This window comes from Onychostoma macrolepis, chromosome 19 (assembly GCF_012432095.1).
Source record: "Onychostoma macrolepis isolate SWU-2019 chromosome 19, ASM1243209v1, whole genome shotgun sequence".
NCBI classification, from domain to species: domain Eukaryota; kingdom Metazoa; phylum Chordata; class Actinopteri; order Cypriniformes; family Cyprinidae; genus Onychostoma; species Onychostoma macrolepis.
This window is the reverse complement of record NC_081173.1, coordinates 18,085,323-18,106,141: the sequence shown is the minus strand read 5'-3', so window position 1 is coordinate 18,106,141 and position 20,819 is coordinate 18,085,323. Positions and strand designations below refer to the sequence as shown.

Genomic DNA, 20,819 nt, shown 5'->3' with positions numbered 1-20,819 from the left:
GGATTTAAATGCTTTTATAGCCAAACCGTGTAGTAACAACATGTACATTACCAGCAGGGGGTAACTGGAACGTGCTATCTAGCCTGGCCTTGACCCACTGGGACTGAAAAGACAAACTGATCCACATTTGCAACAGCAGCTCGTTAAATCTTTCCCATCTTTGTCACTGAACTCCCTGTTGGTCCATTTTGGATTGAAAAAAAAGCAAACAATAGGGGAAATGTGGCTTGTCTGAACTTACTCAAAGCTCACGTATCAAAATGAAAAATGAATGCACCGACCATATGCTGGATGGCCCATGGGCAACCTCCACCAGTCTAACCCAATCATTGGACTTTTTTTCCTTTTTTTTTTCTCGAATATGTTTGCTCTTATTGCCTGAGCAAAGTAATTTTCCCCGGCTCGGCAATGTTGGTCTCTTAAGCAAAGATGAATGAGTCCCGCAGTTCTCCGTAATGCTTTAGTTTCCCCTGGAAAATGAGAAAATGTAAAGATGACCCTTCAACATGATGCCCTGTGTACATTTGATATCATAAAATCTGTGATTTACCTGATATAACTGTAAATATCTTGACCCGAATATGATTTGAGATTAACACGGGTGCTGCTATGTCAACATTCTTGACAAATGGCTGACACACTGGCTATGTTTTTGTCTTCATCTCTCTTTCTCTCTCTGTCCCTCGGAATGATGCGAGCATTGGGCCACACACTGCTGTCATGAAACTTTGGATCTTTTTTCATTACCAGAGAGAACAAGGTTTTTGCCATGGTCTGCTAGTCAGTTCATTACGCATAGGACAGAAATACAAGGATTCAATTAAACTAGGCTTTGATTTGACCTATAGGATTTCTGCAGAAAGAAACCAAGACTGTGCAAATGACACTTTCTGGCAGGAGCAGTGCTAGTGATGGTATTACATGCACAGAGATGCAGTTTGAATAAATAAATACAACTTTTTAAAATTATTGTAAAATAAAAACAACTTTATTAATAGGTTACCAACATTCAGAAATATCTAATGCAATCTAGCTTTAAATGGTCTGTAATAATAATGTTATTTATTTATTTTTTTATTAAATACATTTATATATACCACTCTTTGGGGTTGGTGAGATTTTTGAATGATGCTTTAGATCAGTGGTCTCAAACTCAATTCCTGGAGGGCCACAGCTCTGCACAGTTTTGATCCAACCAGCTCCAAATCACACCTGCTTGCAAGTTTCTAGCAATCCTGAAGACCTTGATTAGCTGGATCAGGTGCGTTTGATTAGGGTTGGAGCAGAGCTGTGGCCCTCCATGAATTGAGTTTGAGACCAATGGTTTAGATAGAAGTCTCTAATGTTCAGAAAGGCTGCACTGATTTGATCAAAAATACAATAAAAACGGTTAAATTGTGAAATATTATTGCAATTTAAAAAAACTGTTTTCTACTTTAATTTATTGTGAAGTGCAGTTGTTCCTGTGATGGCAAAGCTGAATATTTAGCAGCCGTTACTCTATTCTTCAGTGTCACATGATATTTCATTCTAATATGCTGATTTTCAAAAATATTTCTTATTATCATGAATGTTGAAAACAGTTGCTTAACGTTTATTTATTTATTACATTGATGTTCATTTTTCAGATTTGAAATAAAAATCATAATTTTTTGTGTGTGCATTATAAATATAATTATTGTTAATATAATAACCATGCAGTGATATTAATTAATATGTCTAAATATAAAAAAACTGGTCTAGCATTTAGCTGGTTCTTAAGTGAATCGGTGAATCATTTATTTGAACTGATTAACTAAAATGATTGGGGTTTCCCAACACCACACATGCGAGAGAAAGGTGGTTTTGGAACCATGTTCGATTTATTTTCTCAATTTGCTCAGCTGTAAAGCTTTATGTACAATGCAATGTGACATAGCATTTTATCCTGACCTACCCCTTAACTTAAAGTAACTTATCTGGCTAAGCTCTGTTATTTTTTGAAGCAGCTGACTGTCATGCTATTGACAAAAGTAGTCCGCTACTAGTTACTTGCTCCCCAACATTGTACGAAAGGTACGAACAAAGGCAATGGAAGTTTGTGAAAGAGAGAGAAGGGGCATCCAGTAAGATTTCAGAGAGACAGAAGCATGTCTTCATTCAGAAATGCAGTCGTCTTCATTTCTTTCTTTTCACAACCAAGGCAACCTAGCAGCAAGAGGGCTTTTCCTTCCGACACCCTTGCAAATTTTTGTCTCTCTTATCTTTCTCCCCACCCAGCTGACTCCATGCCAAGTCTCTCCCCCCTCGTTTCTCTCTTTATTTATTCAGTAGGCGAACGGTTTGTCCTCTGGTGCAGTTGCCGCATGTGAGGGGGTGGGAGAGGCCACCAAGAGAAGGAAGAAAGTGTTCTTTGTGATCAGGGATCTGAGCTTCCCAGCAAGCCAAAGGGCCCTGGCTCTGAAAGGCTGTCTTAGGATCTGTGAGGAAAGAGCCAAGGCCAGGTTTAACATCTCTGATGGCACTCTTTTTGGTTGGCTGATGAAGTGCAGGGGTATGTTTATATCAGATCATAGTGGTCACTTTGCGAAGTTCATAGAGTCAGTAGAATTTATTCAAGTCAGTTAAATATGACAAGAACAAAAATGGATGTTTACCCAATCAGCGGGGATCTTAAAGTGTATTTTAAAGTTGCAATAGTCCAGTCGGTCGCATTGATTAAGCAATTTCCAGAATTCAAGCCCTCTATGAAAGCCACATTTCTATTAGACTCTGAAGCATAACAATAACCCCACTAAAGGCAAGACCCTACAGGTGAACAGGTTTACTGAAATGCTATGTTTAAATAAGCAAGTCCATAAATCAGAAAATAACAGCTGTGAAAAATCTGAATAAAATGTTAAATAAATCAGACAAAAGATATATTAAAGGACAGTTCACACAAAAATGAAAATTTACCCAGCCTCAGTCCATCTATCAACGAAACAGATTTCAGCATTACATCGATTGCCCACCAGTGAATCCTCTGCAGTGAATGGGTGCCGTCAGAATGAGAGTCCAAACAATTGATAGAAAGGAGTCATGTGGATTACTTGTCGATTATTGTGATGTTTTTATCACTTAACGTATGGCTGAGTATTTATAAGAAACAAATTCATCATTAAACTGCTGGTTCGGGCCAAAATAGTCCATAATGCATACGCTTCTTCTAGTGAAACAGTCCATCCCCTGTTGTCTTGTTGCATCAAAATCTACTGATATTTTTGTTTAGAACAGTTTTGGACCGTTTTGGCTTGTAAACAGTGCTTGATCTGTGTATATCTCTCTCCTGATTCAGACGAGACAACTTTTTTTACTAAAGAATATAATATTATGGATGGGGGATTCATATTTTAACAAAAACAATAACTCAAAATAGTCTGAAGTTAAAAACATCCTAATGATGAATTTGCTTATTAGAAACACATAGCTTTTTGCTTTTCAAGACTTAATTGATTGTCTGGAGTCAACGTAGATTATTGCGATTTGTTTTTTATCAGTTGTTTGAACTCTCATTATGACGGCACCCATTTACTGCAGAGGATCCATTGGTGAGCAAGAGAGGTTATCGACATCTCAGATGGCCTAAAGGGGAGTCAATTTTCAGCAAATTTTCCATTTTGTGTATTCCTTTAACAAACCCCTCTGTAAAGACGGAATGAAGCTGGGGGAAAAAGTTTGGTTCATTTAAGTGCTGCTGAAGTGGAGATTTCTGGCTCAGTGCATAAGAAAAAACTGATTTGAAAACTTGGCCTTTAAAGATACTGTATGTACTGTATGTAAATTGCAATGTGATTGCAATTTACAGATGCAAATTATAAAGTGTAATAAAACACTTAAAGTTTTTAGTGCAAGTGCCTAAAACAGCCGTTGCCTATAGTGTCTTACCAAGACAAGGCAAGAGTTTGGCACGAGACTGAGTGAATCCTTCCACCGTTATGTTTTTAAATTCAGACCCCTCTGTATCCTCGCAGCAGGGCCTTGCGCAGCAGATACCGATACCCTTCATCAGTTTCAGCACTGCTGTTCTGTAGGTCTTGTAAAACGCTCGCTGTGCCACAGAGATAGCATTCCTCCAAATATCATCCTCCGGGGGCCACGATTGGCTGACTCCCAGGGTTCATTGAATGGGCTACTGGGAGTGTGCTGAGGTAAATAGTTGATGAGAGATTGCACAGATTAATTAGCTCAGCTCATTGTCTTGGCTAATTCAGTCTTCCGCATGACCAAGCCTGAAAACGTAACCTGTTTTATAAAAAATAAAAATGAAAAAAATAGAAGGGCATATAAATAGCCCCCCCCCCCTCCTCCATCCTCTCTTTCAGATTGCAAACAAATACTATATACATTTTCCAGATTAAATGCAAATGACAGTGGCATTTTCATATTTGTACTCAGTTAGGAAATTAGCATCTTAATGATGTGAATCATAATGAGCTGGTGTGTTGACTCTCTAATGGCACAAAGTGTGTGTTTGTTTTTATGAGCAGATAAATTCAGTCTAAAAGTTCCAGTAATCCTTATCAGGTGATATTTCATATATATTGGGAAGCTGGCATAAAAATACTTCAGGAAAGTTGACACGCCGGGCTCTATTTAAATATATTTTTTAAAAACATTTATATTAATTATGCATACATGTTTCATTACTTCATAATGTATACTTAAGATACTACATGAACCATTTTATTTACATAGCCATTTAAAATTGTCTTTAAAACCATGTGTGTGTTAGTGTTTTAGGACCATTTAAAATGAATTCAAGAAGGTATTTAGAAATGGTTAAAAAAAAGGCCGGTTACAAGTCCTATATATATATATTTCCCTTATACATTCATGTTGATTTTAACCTAAAAATTTGGTTTTAATTAAAAGAAAAATGGCCATCCACACGTTAGCAAGTTATTATGCAAGTCAAAGTTAATTATGCAAATTGGAATGAAAACAGTTCACCTAATATGAATCATAAGCTAATGCACGCAAAGCATACAACCCTCCATATGCACACAATCATAATTGTATGTCATGCACGGACAGATATTTTATGTACATATGAATGCACATGCGTCAACATGCTAATGAGTTTACAGCAGTGTAGCATATATCTCTGCAGCGTCCAGGCTGTCATAAGGGTCACTCTGCACTCCAGGTTATTCCTGCCTAGAATAGTCCAGAAAACAAATGACTATGTAGGCATGACCAGCATGGTTTGATAAATTTCTCACATTTCCAGCAAATGAGTGCAGTCAGGCGCACATTAGAGCAGAATGGCAGTGGCATTAAATATTCAGCAGTGCTCTTATTAATGTTCATCCCATCAGCCAAATGCCAATCCTGACCAAGAGAGTGATAGAATGATTATTTTCTCTTCTATTTCCTTCCACCCTGTCATCCCGAGTCCCCTTACCCTGAAGAAGAAGAAAAAAAAAAAAAACTCTGAAAAGGCCGTCCACGCAGATGGCAGAAAATGCTGTGGGTTTCAATTACAGTCTGAATGCCAAACAGCATTTACTTCTGGAGTACCTCTGGAGTACCTGCGTCTACTTGAATCTAACAAACTGCATAGGGGAGACCCAGGCATCTCAGTAACTATAAGGTTTTAAATCAAGTCAAATTCCACAATAGTCCTTTTTTTTCAATTCTGTCCAAATTTTGTCCATATTTGTGTTATAACTGTGCAGTAAACAACTGAACAATATAACCATTGACACACATCCATGCAATTATATTACTATTAATTATCCTACTGTACCATTCTAAAGTTTGGGTCAGTACAGTTTGTTTATTTTTTTAATCATCCCAAGAAGAATGAATGAATGAATGAATGTACAACTGTTGTTAGGGTTTATAATAGTAAAGAAATGTTTCATGCACCACAAGAATAAATTACATTTTAGATGATATTAAAATAAGAAACAGTTATTTAAAATTTCCCAATATTACTGTTTTACTGTAATTTTGATCAAATCAGTATAGCCTTGACGAGCGTAAAAGACATCCAAACAAAAACATTAAACAATATTGCAGACTCCAAAGTTTTGAATGGTAGTGTATAATGATCATGTATTTCATTTATAGATGTTTTCATCAGGGCAGTGCATGTATGTATGTTTTGTATGTTAAATTTAATATCATTTATTTTATTTACCTTTTCTATTAGCAGTGGTTTGATTTAAAATTGTATGCTAGCTTTTTCTAAATTTCTTTCTTTTTTCTTTTTTTCATAATTTCTTCTGGCAGGTTCTCATTATCGTAACTTACCGTACAACATGTCTGGGGGTATGTTATCACAAAATATAAATTCAACATGTGTTGAATTAACTCTCTTTCTTTTTCTTCTACTTCTCCGTTCTTCTGGGCATTGACAGTAAAAATATCTAATAGAGAACCTTGAGATATTCACCATAGTAAAAGTGACAACTAGCCTCTGTGTCCGCTCTAAACATTATTTTCTAGCCAGTGCTGTGCATCATTATGCTGCCACTAGCACACAGCTCCAGGTGACGGTAGGAACAGCCTTTTCAAAGAAAGAGAATCAGTTCTTGTATGAAAAATCAATCTATCACATTATGAGGCATTCAGGATTCATGACTGGAAAGTGTTCATGATCAGGACTGTGAAACGAATTGCCTGTGAGGGGAAATCAGATAATTTTAATTTCTATAGTCAATATTTGACCAGGGTCTTTGAAGTGCCATGGCCGTGGGTGCTTTTGGCTTGTTATCCATGTGGATGCAATGGAATGATTTGCAAAGAGAAAGAAAGAGGACGTGATGAGAAAGAGATCTGGAGAGAAAGAGTGAGACCGAGGTTAATAACTTGCAGAGAACTAAGAAAAATAAGTCCAAGTGCTGGAGCCACACGGTCCCTTTATATCCATGGAACAGAGCTAATTGCACCATTTGAATAGATTTTGATTTAATGGACTTTCCTCCCCCTAAAATCTCATATTTCTCACTTATCATGCATTAGATGAAATGGACCCTCTGTACTAATCAAGAAAAGAAACTGCATTTGACAAACAGACATATTTTTTTCTCATCGTACTAAAGGATGTGGTACACCTGTAGCTGCAAGGTTTAAAAAAAAAAAAATATCTGAGTAGTTCCTCCAAGCTTCATGTCAGTGGTGTATGAGTAAAACCTGATGACTGAGAGAAAACCCTCGTAAAAAATAAGAATAAATACATAAATGTTTCTACTTTAGAAATATACTAATACTATAGTTCACAATATATATATATAATTATAAAACAAACCATATTATAAAACTGTGTGTGCATTATATAACTTTATATATAGCACAAATGTTCATTAATATTATAATAATAAAACATTAATAATTGAAACGGTTTATATAACACTACAATGTTTTATAAATGTTTCAAAACAAATTGTTGTAAGACATAACACTGTGAATATATGATTATAGATTATAAACAGATGCAAGACGTTCTGCAGAGGATCTAGCAGAGTTTCTTTCTCTGAACTTAATTGGTCACAGTCACAGTCAGAAGCACCTGTGATTTGGGTAGCTGAAAGTTGTAACACTCTTGAGAATATTATTCTCATATTCAGATTTTATTTAAAGAGGTGTTCGGCTGTTAGTGAGAGCTGTACTGCATTTAATATTATTCAAATTCGAAGTACCTCAAAGAAGACAATAAATCTGTTTCTCAGTAATAATCATACTTATATTCTCTCCATTGGAGTGACTGTGTTTAGTAGAAGCAAACGTCTGTTTCTCGGCCTTGGGTTGTTTATTTAAATGTTCTTTGTTCTCATGTGCTCAGAGAGATCAGTGAAAGATGGTTTGATCCCGAACTGCTATTTAAAGCGGCAAGTAAATGACGTATGAAGATCTTGTCAATGTTCCCAGGAATAACCTAAGAGCTTTATTCAAACCAAAAACCTCAAATCCCTTTATTTGCACAGTGTTTTGTCTTTACTTTCGTTAAAGGCACCAAATTACTGTACATTCTGTATGACATAATACTTTGATCTCCTTCTCTGCACAATGACAACATCCTTAAACGAGCTTTTATCTTAGTGCCATTCATCTGAAAATTGTACCTTGTATCCATTGAGTGTTTTTGATCATTTATTATTATGAATTTCAAATCGATTGAAGTAAGAAGGTCATTATTTATTGCGTATATACAATCAGAGAAAATAAATATACATAATGATTCATGTAATGTAAGGCTGATATTATACGTGGTAGTCTCTGATTCATCTTTCTTCTTAAGTGGATGTTATTACTATATCTCTGACTTTTATTCTCACCTGTTTCTTTTTCAGAGACAAATTGCCCCATTCAATTTTTCTTTTTATTGCATTTTTAGAAGAGCATGAAGAATGGAATTGTTCTATGTCTTCAAACTGTTAATGAGCAAAGAGCTGTGCGCTAACAAATTGAGAAAAGACACCATTACTTGTGACCTGAAAATTATATCTTGCCCTGATAATAAATGTCAGTGATAGTAATGATGGATCTTGCACCGTTCAGAAACTTGCATTTGTGCTAATATCTGACTCGCAGTATATTTTGCATCGAGATCTCTTTCTGATTCACCTCAAGTACAAGTTTTATCTCAGAAGCTGACCGTTTTATTTGTCGTCATATAACTGTTATTAATTATGTGCATATGATTGTGCATTAGGAATTGAGAGCCCATGGGCATTAGCTTGTGGGTCCCACAGATCTTGTGGGTCACTGCAATGATGCTCTGGGTCTGCCGACATATGGACTTTCTAGCTAGGCCAGCTGTAATGAACGGCATGTCAGCACGTTTCTAGAGGGCTGATGGTCCCGTGGCCTGTTTTAACCTTTACCCAGATGACAGACCAGCATGTGGAACCATGGCATCGCTTCTCCTACCTGGCCAGACTCATAAATCAGGTTCCAGACCGCTACAAAGACTCATGTTTACATAGATCGACCTCCATCCATGCTGTTTGTAAAGCTATCTGAGTGAATTAACCAAAGCTACTTGGTAGAATATAGCATTTAGTGAATAGGCCACCGCTTGCTGACCAGTGAATAGATATAGTATAAGGCAATCTACAGTATGTGGCTTGAATAAACAGTCTGGCTGTCCCTCACAGATCGCTTCTGCAGATTAACAAGTCAGAACTGAGCTGTGTTTTTGTAGACCACCATGATGGCGAGGGTGACAGTGCTATTCAACAGTCTGAATTATTTCTGTGAGTCCACGCAGCGTATGACGTGCAATGTCCTCCCCCTCAACCGCACTGTAGGTCGCCTTTGTTATCAAAACTTCCCCTGCTTGATTGCCTCCGATCTGATTCTAGATCAAGTCAGTCATATTGAGTGGGAGTAGACAGGTCTCTCCACTTAACAAAGATGAGCTAATACAAAAGCCAAAAATACAGTGAGATCAAACATCACAATGTTTTGAAAGGGTCTGTCATAAATCTTTGAAGTTACTCTGCAAATATTATTTTTCTCAACATTTTTTAAAATATATTTTGCAGGCACTTACCTCAGAAGAGGCAGTCTTGGAAATGTATTACCTGCATTTAAAAGAATAGTTCACAAATAAATGAATGCACCAAATGGTTTTGTTTTTGTTTTGTTTTTTTGAAGAAGAATTGTTAAATAGGGGTCTAAATAATTATGAGGTCAACTAAGGAATTGATAAATGTATTTAAAAAATGAATATGTCAGTTATTTTATAGTAAGATTTTATAATTAATTCTTAATTCTTCATCTGTTAATATAGAAATAACAAAATATAAAATTTATTTTTGGTTAAGAAGTGGTTGAAATTTTTTTATTTCTATATTATATTGTATTTTCAATTTGCTTATCTTCATTTTTATTTATCTTCAAGACAAGTCACATTTATTTATATAGCGCTTTATACAGATTGTTTCAAAGCAGCTTTTTACTTTTTAACATTTCTTTTTTATTATTTTATTTATTGATTGTTTTTCCAATGATTTATTAATTTCTCAAGTGATTGAGTATGACATTTGAGCCCTTTAATTTTGTAAATATAGCTCTTTTTGTATAGGGATGACATTTGTGAAGGAAAAAAAGCTCCATAAAAATAGTTTTTTCGAAATACGAATCATTTACTATAATGTACGTTTTCCAAAGGGTAACACTTTATTTTAATGATCCCTTTTAGACATTCTGACTACAAGTAACTTGTCATTTACCAGAGTATGAATAGACTGTATGCTTAATATCTGCTAACATTTTATTTTGATAGTGCCTCAACGGACATTCTACTGTAACTTTGCAGCTACACGTCTAATGTCTAAAGGGCCCCATCAAAATAAAGTGTAACCTTCTTGTGCCATATGTTAACTTTGTGTAAGGAACTGACCAAAAATCTTCATCTCCAGCTCTCAGTTAGTTCATATATGCATTCAAAGTCAGAAATGGTCATTTGGAATGACATGAGGGCCATTTCAAAGTAGGCTGTTCCTATAATAATTAAGAATCCCCACCAAAAAAGTGGTTGCGTACATAAAGATTATGTTCTTTAACAACTGAAAAAGGTAGCAAAACAAATGTCTTTCAGCCAAAGGCGAAACCCACTCTTCTGTTGTACACCACTATGCTTGCCTCATAAAATCCCAAGCTCATTAGCCAGACAAGTGCATCCGTGTCCATGTTAGTGAACAGAAGGTTCCATATAAATAGCAGGGTCTGCTTGAGTGGGAGACTGGAACTGTCCTCTGCAGCAGATTGCTTTGGGGTGGGGGGACGGGGGGAGCTGGGGTGGAATGCAGGCAATTTCCCCCCACTGAGGGAGAGTATGGTGCTGATGGAATGTGGATTTTGATAAGACGGTATGCCTGTGTGAGTGGTACGTCTGGCTGGGCAGATATAGAAGGAACAGAAGGGTTTTAATCTGGGGTAGTGAGCTGCAGCATTAGCAGCTGGGGCGTGCTATAGCCCGCCGTATTTTGCCACACAACTTTGTGATTTGTTTCAAGGCGTAGGAGATACAGTGTTTGATTCGCTGAGTGGTCACAGATATTGGGAATGAATCTCTCGAGGTATCGCTCGCCCACACGCTTGTCTCGTCCTCGTTTAATTACTCTACCGATGGGAAACTGTTTGAAAGTTAAAATCTAAAGCAGCGGTTCTTAACTTGACTGGTGCGGGTCGTTCTTGTTATGCAGAACCTTTTGAGCTCAACTGAAACTTAAAAAATGAACATGTCTTGAAGTGTAAGGAAGTATTTCTTCTTAGAAGATTTTCAGAAATATGCTCAGGCATTTAAACCGTAATTGTAGCTTGATTTTTACACAATGGAAAGGAAATTAAACTGATCCACTAAAATAAAGGATTTAGAGTTAACTTACTTGAGGGTGTCAAATTAATATTGTCATAATATCATAATAATTCATGTAATTGTATCATATTGTAGACATTTTACAGTTCATGTAAGCTAATGTTGTTAATGTTAACAAATGTAATTCCACAAATGAGTTTACAGTAACTTTCATGTTGAAATAGGTCATAGATGTAACATTCAACTTTTGAGACGTCGTCAGTTGTGAAGGATACACTGTAAAACTCTGGCCCCGTTTACATTAGTGCGTTTTCGTTTTAAAACGGCGTTTTAGAATGAAAACGATCCCCGTTTACACTGCCGTTTCCGCTGCGTTTCAGAAATGATCTCTGTTTACATTACACAACCGAAAACGCATGCCACGTGACCATTCATACAGGTACAACCATAGATTTGTATAGGTAGATCCCTATTATTTAGATGTTGGACGCGTTTGCGTGCTTGGAGCGGCCGAATGGGGAATCTATCCATACATATCTATGGGTACAATAATGAGCATGATGTTATTGTTTGCACGGTCGTCAAGGATACGCAGAGCGAATGTGGGCAGCCACACCATCATTTTCAAAAGTCTCCCCTTTTGGTCCATTTACACTGCAACGTTCTCCCGGAGTTTTCAAACTAAAACGAGGTCTGCAGCATTTTCAAAAGTCTCCGTTTTGACCTTGAAAATGCCGGAGTAGTGTAACCGTAGCAAAAGTTATGCGTTTTAAAACAAAAACACACTAGTGTAAACAGGGCCTCAGTCTCTCATGGCTTATTGTACTTTTTTTTTTTTTTTTGACTTTGCACATTGTTTGAGGTCATTTTAAACTACAACAAGGATTCATGGATAACAGATAAAAGAGTGAGGTCACATAATTGTCAATGGACTGAAATGAGCTAATATTACATATCACATTCTTTAAGCTGCGGAAATTTGAGTAAATATGACTGGGATGCTGATATTCATCATCAGTGGAGTGAACTTGTAGAGCTTTAATAGTGTTAAGACAGATCTATATTTCTGGCAAGTCAGTTTCTTGAAGCTGTTCCATTTTTCTCTTTGCTACAGCATTTTAATACATCAAGCGATGTTCGAAAATTGCATTTTGGAGGAAACTTTCTTTATAGACTCCCAAATTGCTTAGTTATCGTGGTTGGTAATTTTATACGGCTGTCAGTTTGAGTTTTTCTCATCTATAGAAACACAAAATTGCTTACAAAGAAACGTCCCATGTTACTTTTATTGACTTTCACAATTGTGGCAATTGCATAAATTCTGAACTTAAGTCCATTGCCTTCCAATATGCCACAGACCTTTGAGAGAAGTGAGCTCAAAGTTATGAACGACTATCTGCAAGAGCCATCTTGACAAATGAAGATTTATGGACTGTTTTTCCCCATGAGAGGCATTACATCTTTTTGGGGGAACCATGATATCATCTGTTTTCATTTGGCTGAAAGCTTCCCTGCACTCTAAGCCCCCTTCACCAATATTTAGATTTAATAGTAATGTCCCACATAATGAGATGTATAAAATGTCAAAAGGTAAAAGTAAATCAAAAACTTACTGTTATAGGTTGCTTTTTTTTATTCCCATTGCTGCATGTGTGGTTTTCTATACCCTTCTTTCATATATTTGATGCCTTTTGCCATATAGCTAGAATATAAATTATGTTCTTGGAAATAATGTCCTTGTAATATAAATAGTCTCACACAATCAGCATATTAAAGGAAGCTGCCAAAACATTTCAGTGTGCGGGTGTATATGTATATTCATACAAAATTGTGTCCATCTGTGTTGTGCCAGCTATGGCCCACTACACTGTACTTAGGATTTCTCAAAAGCAAGCATAGTTTACTATTATATTTAGAATTTCATAGTGAATATCACAAGTGTGCGTTATTGCTGTGTTTTATTTCTAGAACACCAAATAGGCCAGTTAAGTTTCTTTGGACTGTCACACTTAAAGCAGTACCAACCTTTTAATCATTCATGCTTTATTACAGTATGCAGGTTAAATTAGTTGCATTGTAACATTTAAAACAACTGACTTTAGGTAATGTTTTATTTTTGCATTAGACAAAACCCGATAGACTTTCAATATCAGTCATTTATCAGTAATGAACTATCAGATTCTTGACTTATTGAGGTTGATGATTATTAAATATAATTGAGGCTGTACTGTTTTTTTTTTTTTACCTTTTGTAAAAGTCTCAAAATGATGAAGATCAATGTAATGCTACATGAAACCAAGCATTTTCTACCCATGTTTCAAAATCTCACATCTGACATCAAAGGTGTCCAGTTTAAATTGGTCGAACACCCTGCAGATCCACAAAACCAATAAATGGCTTCACTATTTGACCTGTATCTAGTTCTCTAGTGAGAGAAATGAATTGTCTTGACATCTCCATCTTCATCAAGTTCATTTGTTTTGTGGTTGAAGTCCCTGAGCAACGTACAAGACCTCATAACCCCGTTTAAATATCTTTATTAAACCCATCTGTCTTTACTCTCATCCTAACATGTTACTCTCTCAGATGCGATCGTATGTAACCACGGCAAGATGAAAACAATCAAATAAGCAGAGGAACTGCACCTTCCCTGTGGAATCACATTATCCTTTAACACCCGAGGACTTTTAATGAGGAAAAAAAATCAATTGACTTGAATCTATGACTTTGAATATCGCACTCCGATTAAGGAAAGTACTTAGAAAAGATGAATTTTCACTTACAGAATAACATGATTTTATTGGCTCATAAGCTCCCACTCTGACTGTATATAATGAATACCCTGAAACAGATGCTACTGGAGCAGATCAAACCCTCCAATCAAACCTTAAGCAGTAAAGACACCTCATTTTTTCACCATTCCCCACTGCACTACCACTGTGGCAACGCTGAGTGTTTTTATTTATTCCTCCCCGGGTTGTGTAAGAAAGCTTTACCACTCTTTAAGTGCTTAATGAGACAGACAGACAGAAAGAGAAGGAAGAGGGACTGACAGAGAGACAGAAACAGAGAAATCTCATCATAGAAATAAATGAGTATGAGTATGAATGAGCATATTTGGTAAAATGTAATTACCGGATTAAAAGGAGGAAATGCACATTAGGAATAAAGCAACATTAGAGGCAGGGGTGTAATGGTGTCTTTGAGGAAATGTTTCGTGTTCTTCTCGCAATGGATCATAGTGTTTTTTTTGTTTTGTTTTGTTTTTTTCTCATGGTAAAACAGGATCTTGGTAATTTTCTACCTTGTTGGAAGCACTCATTTGACATAAGAAAGAAAAATGAAATATAGACTACCCTCTCCATTCAAAATGAGAAAGGCATTACGTTCATGAATCATTTAGGATAGTGAATGTTCCTCCAAGACAAATACGTGTAGACATCAAAAAATGTTTTAGAAAATGTTGAAATATAGGTGTTTTTGTCCTACGAACCTTTACAGCCGAATGAAATACTGTATTATTTTGAGGAACATTGGGGTTATGTGATAATAATTCCTGTCTGAAGCCAAATCTGTGAGCTTAAAAGCTGGAATTAATCCAAAATTCCTTCTGGAAATACTTTGACATACGCTTATACCGTACAGTAGCAGCATAAGCTTTGATCTTAATGCTGTCCATATTCAGACAATCAACTAAAAACCACAGAGTTTCCAATCTTGCCTGAACCATTACATAAAGTCGCTGCTGAAGTCCCATGTTAACTCAGATGTTCTGTAGATGTTGAAATCCCATCCAAACAGTACTTAAGTCTTTGCCTTCTCTGTATTGCCTTTGAACATTTTATGAAACACTTGAGGTCAAAGGTTTGATGCTGGAACACTATTGCCTACACAAGAATCTTTCATTTTCTGGACAGTTTTCGGTTAAACCATCCTTTTAATCCTAACTCGTATGACAGGCTGGTTTTTGACCCTGTCAGTATGGTGCCTTTTAAAGTGTGCAGCGCGAGCTGATTGGTGGCTGGGAGCTTGAAGACAGAGGAGTTTGCTGCATGTTCTCGGGCAAAAGCAGAATGTCCAAGCGATTTAAACCCCGATGATCATCTAACGAGCAGCAGAGAGTGGAGGCTCCCGACTGTTTTGGCTGTGGGCAGAGTGAGGAGATAGATTTGTTCCAACTCACGCAGTAGTCGAAAAAAGCAGTTAGCGAAGCCCTTGGGGATGGATGGACTCTGAACGGAGCTGCTGTTCCTTTTAAAGAACTCAAGCTCCACTCATCTCCAACAACCTTTAAAACCCGGTCCCGCAGTCTGATATGCTAGTAGCAGTTTGTTTGCATGCTTTAACTCACCCCCCCAAGACTGTAACGGAAGATCTATAACATTGTACTGTGATATTAAGTACAACCAAACTGATTTGGAGTCTCACTGAAGATGGACGAATGTCCTGTGAAGTCCTCCAAAGCATGAATGTATTCATACACATACATTTAAGGGAGATTCTGTGCCATCCAGCCTCACAAATCCAAATTATTTCCTTTGTCCAGCAAGAATAATGATAAGGTATCTGGTAATACATGCAGTAATTCAGACAATAGTAGAGTGTTGGCTTTATTCAGGGAGACTTTGCCAAGAGAGCACAAGATGGTTATTTGCTTAGTATTTAATGCCTCACTTTTGGCAGTTTGGTGGAGATGCATAGTACTTAGTTTCGTTTAAAAGTTGTTTTTTTTCTTTCCCAAGTTATTTTTCATTACGTAAACATTGTGTGTACAGTACCAAGTAATAAAAGAGGTTTATTCATTTTAAATCTGAAATTAAACAGCCAATCAGAAGATTTGAAGTGTAAATCACAGCTGTGTCAAAAATGTTAAATCATTAGCCTCAATATTACCCTTCCCGTAAAAGGAAAATGCTTAATTCCAAGCCTTTTACGAAGTTTTTTTTTTTTAATATGGTCGGCTAAACATTTGAAGGAAAAAAGAGATTATTCTTTTTTTAAGAAGCAACTAGGTCATGTGTGAATTTACATAAGATTTAGGAACATAGGTCTTTTAATCTATTCTCTAACCGTCTTTGAAGTTTATGACAAGTTTAAAGGTTAATATTATTAAAACAAAACTGCAATGTCCTAAGGATATTATTCATAGCCATTTATAAATATTTCAGTCTCACTGTGAGTTCATTAGCATAAACAAAAGAAATTCTGTCCATGTGACGCACATTAGCTGACACACACATTTTTTGAGCAAAAACCCACACACACTTTTAAAAACCTCTCCGCATCCTAACATGTTGCTGACCTCATCGATTTTCTAAATGGAGATAACCAGCAGCTCTGCTAACACACAATTTCCTTATGCAGAGTGTGTGTTTCATCAATGCCTCTAAATATATGTTCTGTAGCATGCTGGTGGCTTATAATGTTGGTGATGTCTGGATGCCCCCAAGGAGTGGTTTGACGAAATGACTTCTTTGCATGCACACATGAGCATTGGGGATTATTCTGGAGCTTAAATAAAGCGGGGAAGAAACCCAGTGCCTTCACAATAAATAATGTGCAATAATATGAGCATTCTGAGAAGAGGGGTTCAGATTTAACTAAACATTGCCATATCAAATTAGTTTCACACTATGTTTTCTATATTTTAGCCATGTTGTCATAAGCACTGAGTTTTTATTTTTTTTTTTTTTTTTTTAATAATCGGCCTATTGCCTTTGTTAGATCTTATAATGTTAGATGTTATAAAACAAAACACATCAAGTTTTATACAATACAACAAATTATCAAGGTTGAAAAAAGTTGTACTTTATATGTTTTGTGATTTTTTTTTTTTTTTTTTTTTTTTTCCTGCAGGATCCTTTGATATATAGAACATTCAAAAGAACAGCATTTGTTTGAAATATAAATATATTGTAACATTATAAATGTCTTTACTGTCATTTTTAAATAATTTCATGTATCCTTGCTGAATAAAGAATATTAATTTTAATTAAAAATAATATTATATCTCAAGAAATCATCAGTTGTGTTTCAATATCACAAAAATCACAAAACGAACACCATGCATGCAGTGAGTGCTGAAAACTTCTAAACATGTTATAAGATGATTTGTATAAGATCTTTCTTTTCTAACTTATGCTTATTTATCTTCTCTTTGATCTCTTTAGGTTAACGGGTTTCCAAATCCCACCTCCTGTCACAAGCACTGGGTCTGTATTCTCCTTGAGACTCACCAGTGACTTCGCCGTGAGCGCGCACGGCTTTAAAATCTACTATGAAGGTAAGGATTCCAGTGCATTCTGTGTTGTGCTATGTCTTGTTACACTATATTGTCATTTATTGCGCATATCAGATGAAATCTGCGGCATTAATTAAGAGCCACTCTGCTTGGCGAGTAAAAGGCTACCTTGCAATCTGTGCCAATCATAATTGTATTTATTAAACCTCAATAAAGAGGTGGTCTCTGACTACAGACCTCATCACTCCCCATTAAACTTCATCAAATTACTGTCTGGAGGCTTTGGCTAAAATATGTATTCCCCCTCTTTTAGACACTTGCATAAAATTTCAGGACGATGGCACAGAGCATTATATCACCTTTTATTTCATTAATTTTGTATGTTAACTAATGGATAGTGAAGGGTACATGACGTCTGTGTCTTTAGTGCGTTAGTCTAGGGTTTTTTTCCAGTTGCTTGACTGTGCTTTACAGCCTCCTAGTCTTATTTAAGAAGACGTACAGGATTTATTTATTTATTTAAAAGCTAAATAAACAAACTAACAGACTTTGCTAAGTGAAATCATGATTATATGTTTTTATATGATGCTTTATAATGCATATTTATGTACAGCAGAGTTTGGTTTTAACTTATTTTCTTATCAGAGCATTTGGCGGCTGGATGAATGGGAGGAAATGCGTTCACTACACATATTAGCTTTGGGAGTGAGGTTGTAGGAGGGAGATGGATGAGTGTGGTCTTGTTCGTGTGTAGCAGAACCGCTCTGCGTGTCTTTCATTGTCTGATCTGAGTCACTTGAAGTAGGCTGCGTCAGCCTGAAGCATCATTTACTGTGTTTCAGTATCTCGGCCTGGTTGTCTCCCCTTCCTTTTGATTCATTTTTTTTGGATCAAACTGTGCAGGGAAAAAGTGTTTCACTACTGCAGCGTCAAACTTCTTTTGTCAGAAAACTGTGGGCTTTAATAATCACTCGTACACAGCTTAAGTGAAAGTGATTTGTTAGAACATAAGTAATCAAATTTGGCTTAATTAAAATGGGATTTAAAACTTTTTTTCAGTTATTAATTTTCTGGCTAGTTCATGCAAAACATATCTACATTGAAATTTATGAAAGTATTTAATTGTATTTATTTTTTAGAAACATCAATTTATGGTGTCGTTAATAGCATCAGACATGCACTTTATTAAAGTTATAAAGGTGTATTTTTTTTATTTCGAGGAATCTAGATATAGATGTACAATACATTAACATTTTTTGAATGCAACTCTAAAAAGAGTGTTTAATACTTGATTCTCTCAAAGTCATGGTAAATTCACTCGTGATAGTTTTGGAGGCTTTTAACCATGCTTTTATTAAGCAGTTTATTTTCTTTCTTCTTTTAAAATATGCTTATAAAAGATCCAAGTAAAGTGAATGACCTTCATGTCATGTTTCAGAGCAAACTGTGAATGCAATCTTCACCTGTGGAAAGTAATCCTCACTGAAAACAAACAAGGTCTTTAGCATACAGTTAGTTCCATATATATTTGGACACTGGCACAATTTTTATTATTTTAGCTGTTGACCAAAACTTTTTCAATTACACTTATATAATTAATATGGGCTTAAAATGCACACTCTGAGCTTTAATTTGAGGGTGTTCTCATCAACATTGGAGGAAAGGTTAAGGAATTACAGCTCTTTAATATGTACCCCCTTCAAGGGACCATAGGTAATGAGACAGTTGACTCAAAAGCCATTTCATGGACAGGCATGGGCTATTCCTTCGTTATTTCTACATCAATTAAGCAAGTAAAATTTCTGGAGTTGATTCTAAGTGTGCCATTTGCATTTGGAAGCTGTTGCTGTGAACCCACTTCATGCAGCTCTCCATACAAGTGAAACAGACAATTGTTAGGCTTCAAAAACAAAACAAATCCATCAGAGAGAGAGCAGGAATATTCAGAGTGGCCAAATCAACAGTTTGGTACATTTTGAGGAAAAAAGTATGCACTGGTGAGCTCCGCAACATAAAAAGGCCTGGACGTCCACGGAGGACAACATTGGTGGATGATCAGAGAATCCTCTCCATGGTAAAGAAAAACCCTTTCACAGCATCCAGCCAAGTGAAGAACACTCTCCAGGAGCTATGTGTCACTGTCAAAGTCTACAATCAATAGAAGACTTCACGAGAGCAAATACAGAGGGTTCACCACAAGGTGCAAACAAGGCCAGATTAGACTTTGGCAAAAAAAAAAAAAAAAAAAGCCAGACCACTTCTGCAAAAGCATTCTTTGGATGACTGAAATTAAGGTCAACCTGTACCAGAATGACGGGAAGAAAAAAGTATGGAGAAGGCTTGGAACAACTCATGATCCAAAGCATACAACATCATCTGTGAAACATGGTGGAGCAGTGTGACGGTATGAGTGTGCATGGCTTCCAGTGGCACTGGGTTACTGGTGTTTAGTGATGACGTGACAGAAGACAGAAGCAGCTGGATGAATTCTGAAGTGTATAGTGATATACTCTCTGCCCAGATTCAGCCAAATGCAGCAGAGTTGATTGGACGGCGCTTCATAGTACAAATGGACAATGACCCAAAACATACAGAAAAAGCAACCCAGAGAGTTTTTGAAGGTAAAAAAAGTGGATTATTCTGCAATGGCCAAGTCATTCGCCTGATCTCAACCCAACTGAGCATGCATTTCATTTGCTGAAGACAAAACTAAAGGCAGAAAGACCCACAAACAAACAACAACTGAAGTCAGCTGCAGTAAAGGCCTGGCAAAGCATCACAAAGGAAGAAACCCAGTCTTTGGTGATGTCAATGAGTTCCAGACTTAAGGCAGTCATTGCCTGCAAAGGATTCTCAACAAAATATTAAAATGAACATTTTATTTATGATTATATTTATTTGTCCAATTACTTTTGAGCCCCAGAAAATGGGGGGATTGTGTCAGTGTCCAAATATGCATGGACCTAACTGTACACACCTGTTAAGTGGTTGGTTAGCCTCAACCACTTATTGTCTTATCGGTTCAAAATTCCACATGGCCATATCATTATCTATGTTTGATTTTCTGTAATTTTGTTATGTTATTCTGCATTTTTATCCTTGGTGTGGACAGACAAATTACTCTCCTCTTGAAGCTTGTCGTGTCACGCCTGGTTAGGGCACATTGTTACATCAGCCTGTCTGGTTGCATTGCAAACAACCGAAGCACTCATAACTTATAATAATGTGTCGTTTGTATTTTTGCAAACGGCACATTATTATAATGTGCCTGATCCAAAATCAGGA

The 20,819-nt window shown here is 36.4% G+C and overlaps 1 protein-coding gene across 1 annotated transcript in view; it reads left to right on the top strand.

The window, feature by feature from the left end:
- Nucleotides 1-20,819, top strand: part of csmd3b (CUB and Sushi multiple domains 3b) — a 420,302-nt gene that overhangs the window by 72,990 nt on the left and 326,493 nt on the right. Inside the window, 1 exon segment of the mRNA XM_058753321.1 lies at nucleotides 17,464-17,576. Coding sequence (XP_058609304.1) covers nucleotides 17,464-17,576 — 113 coding nt within the window.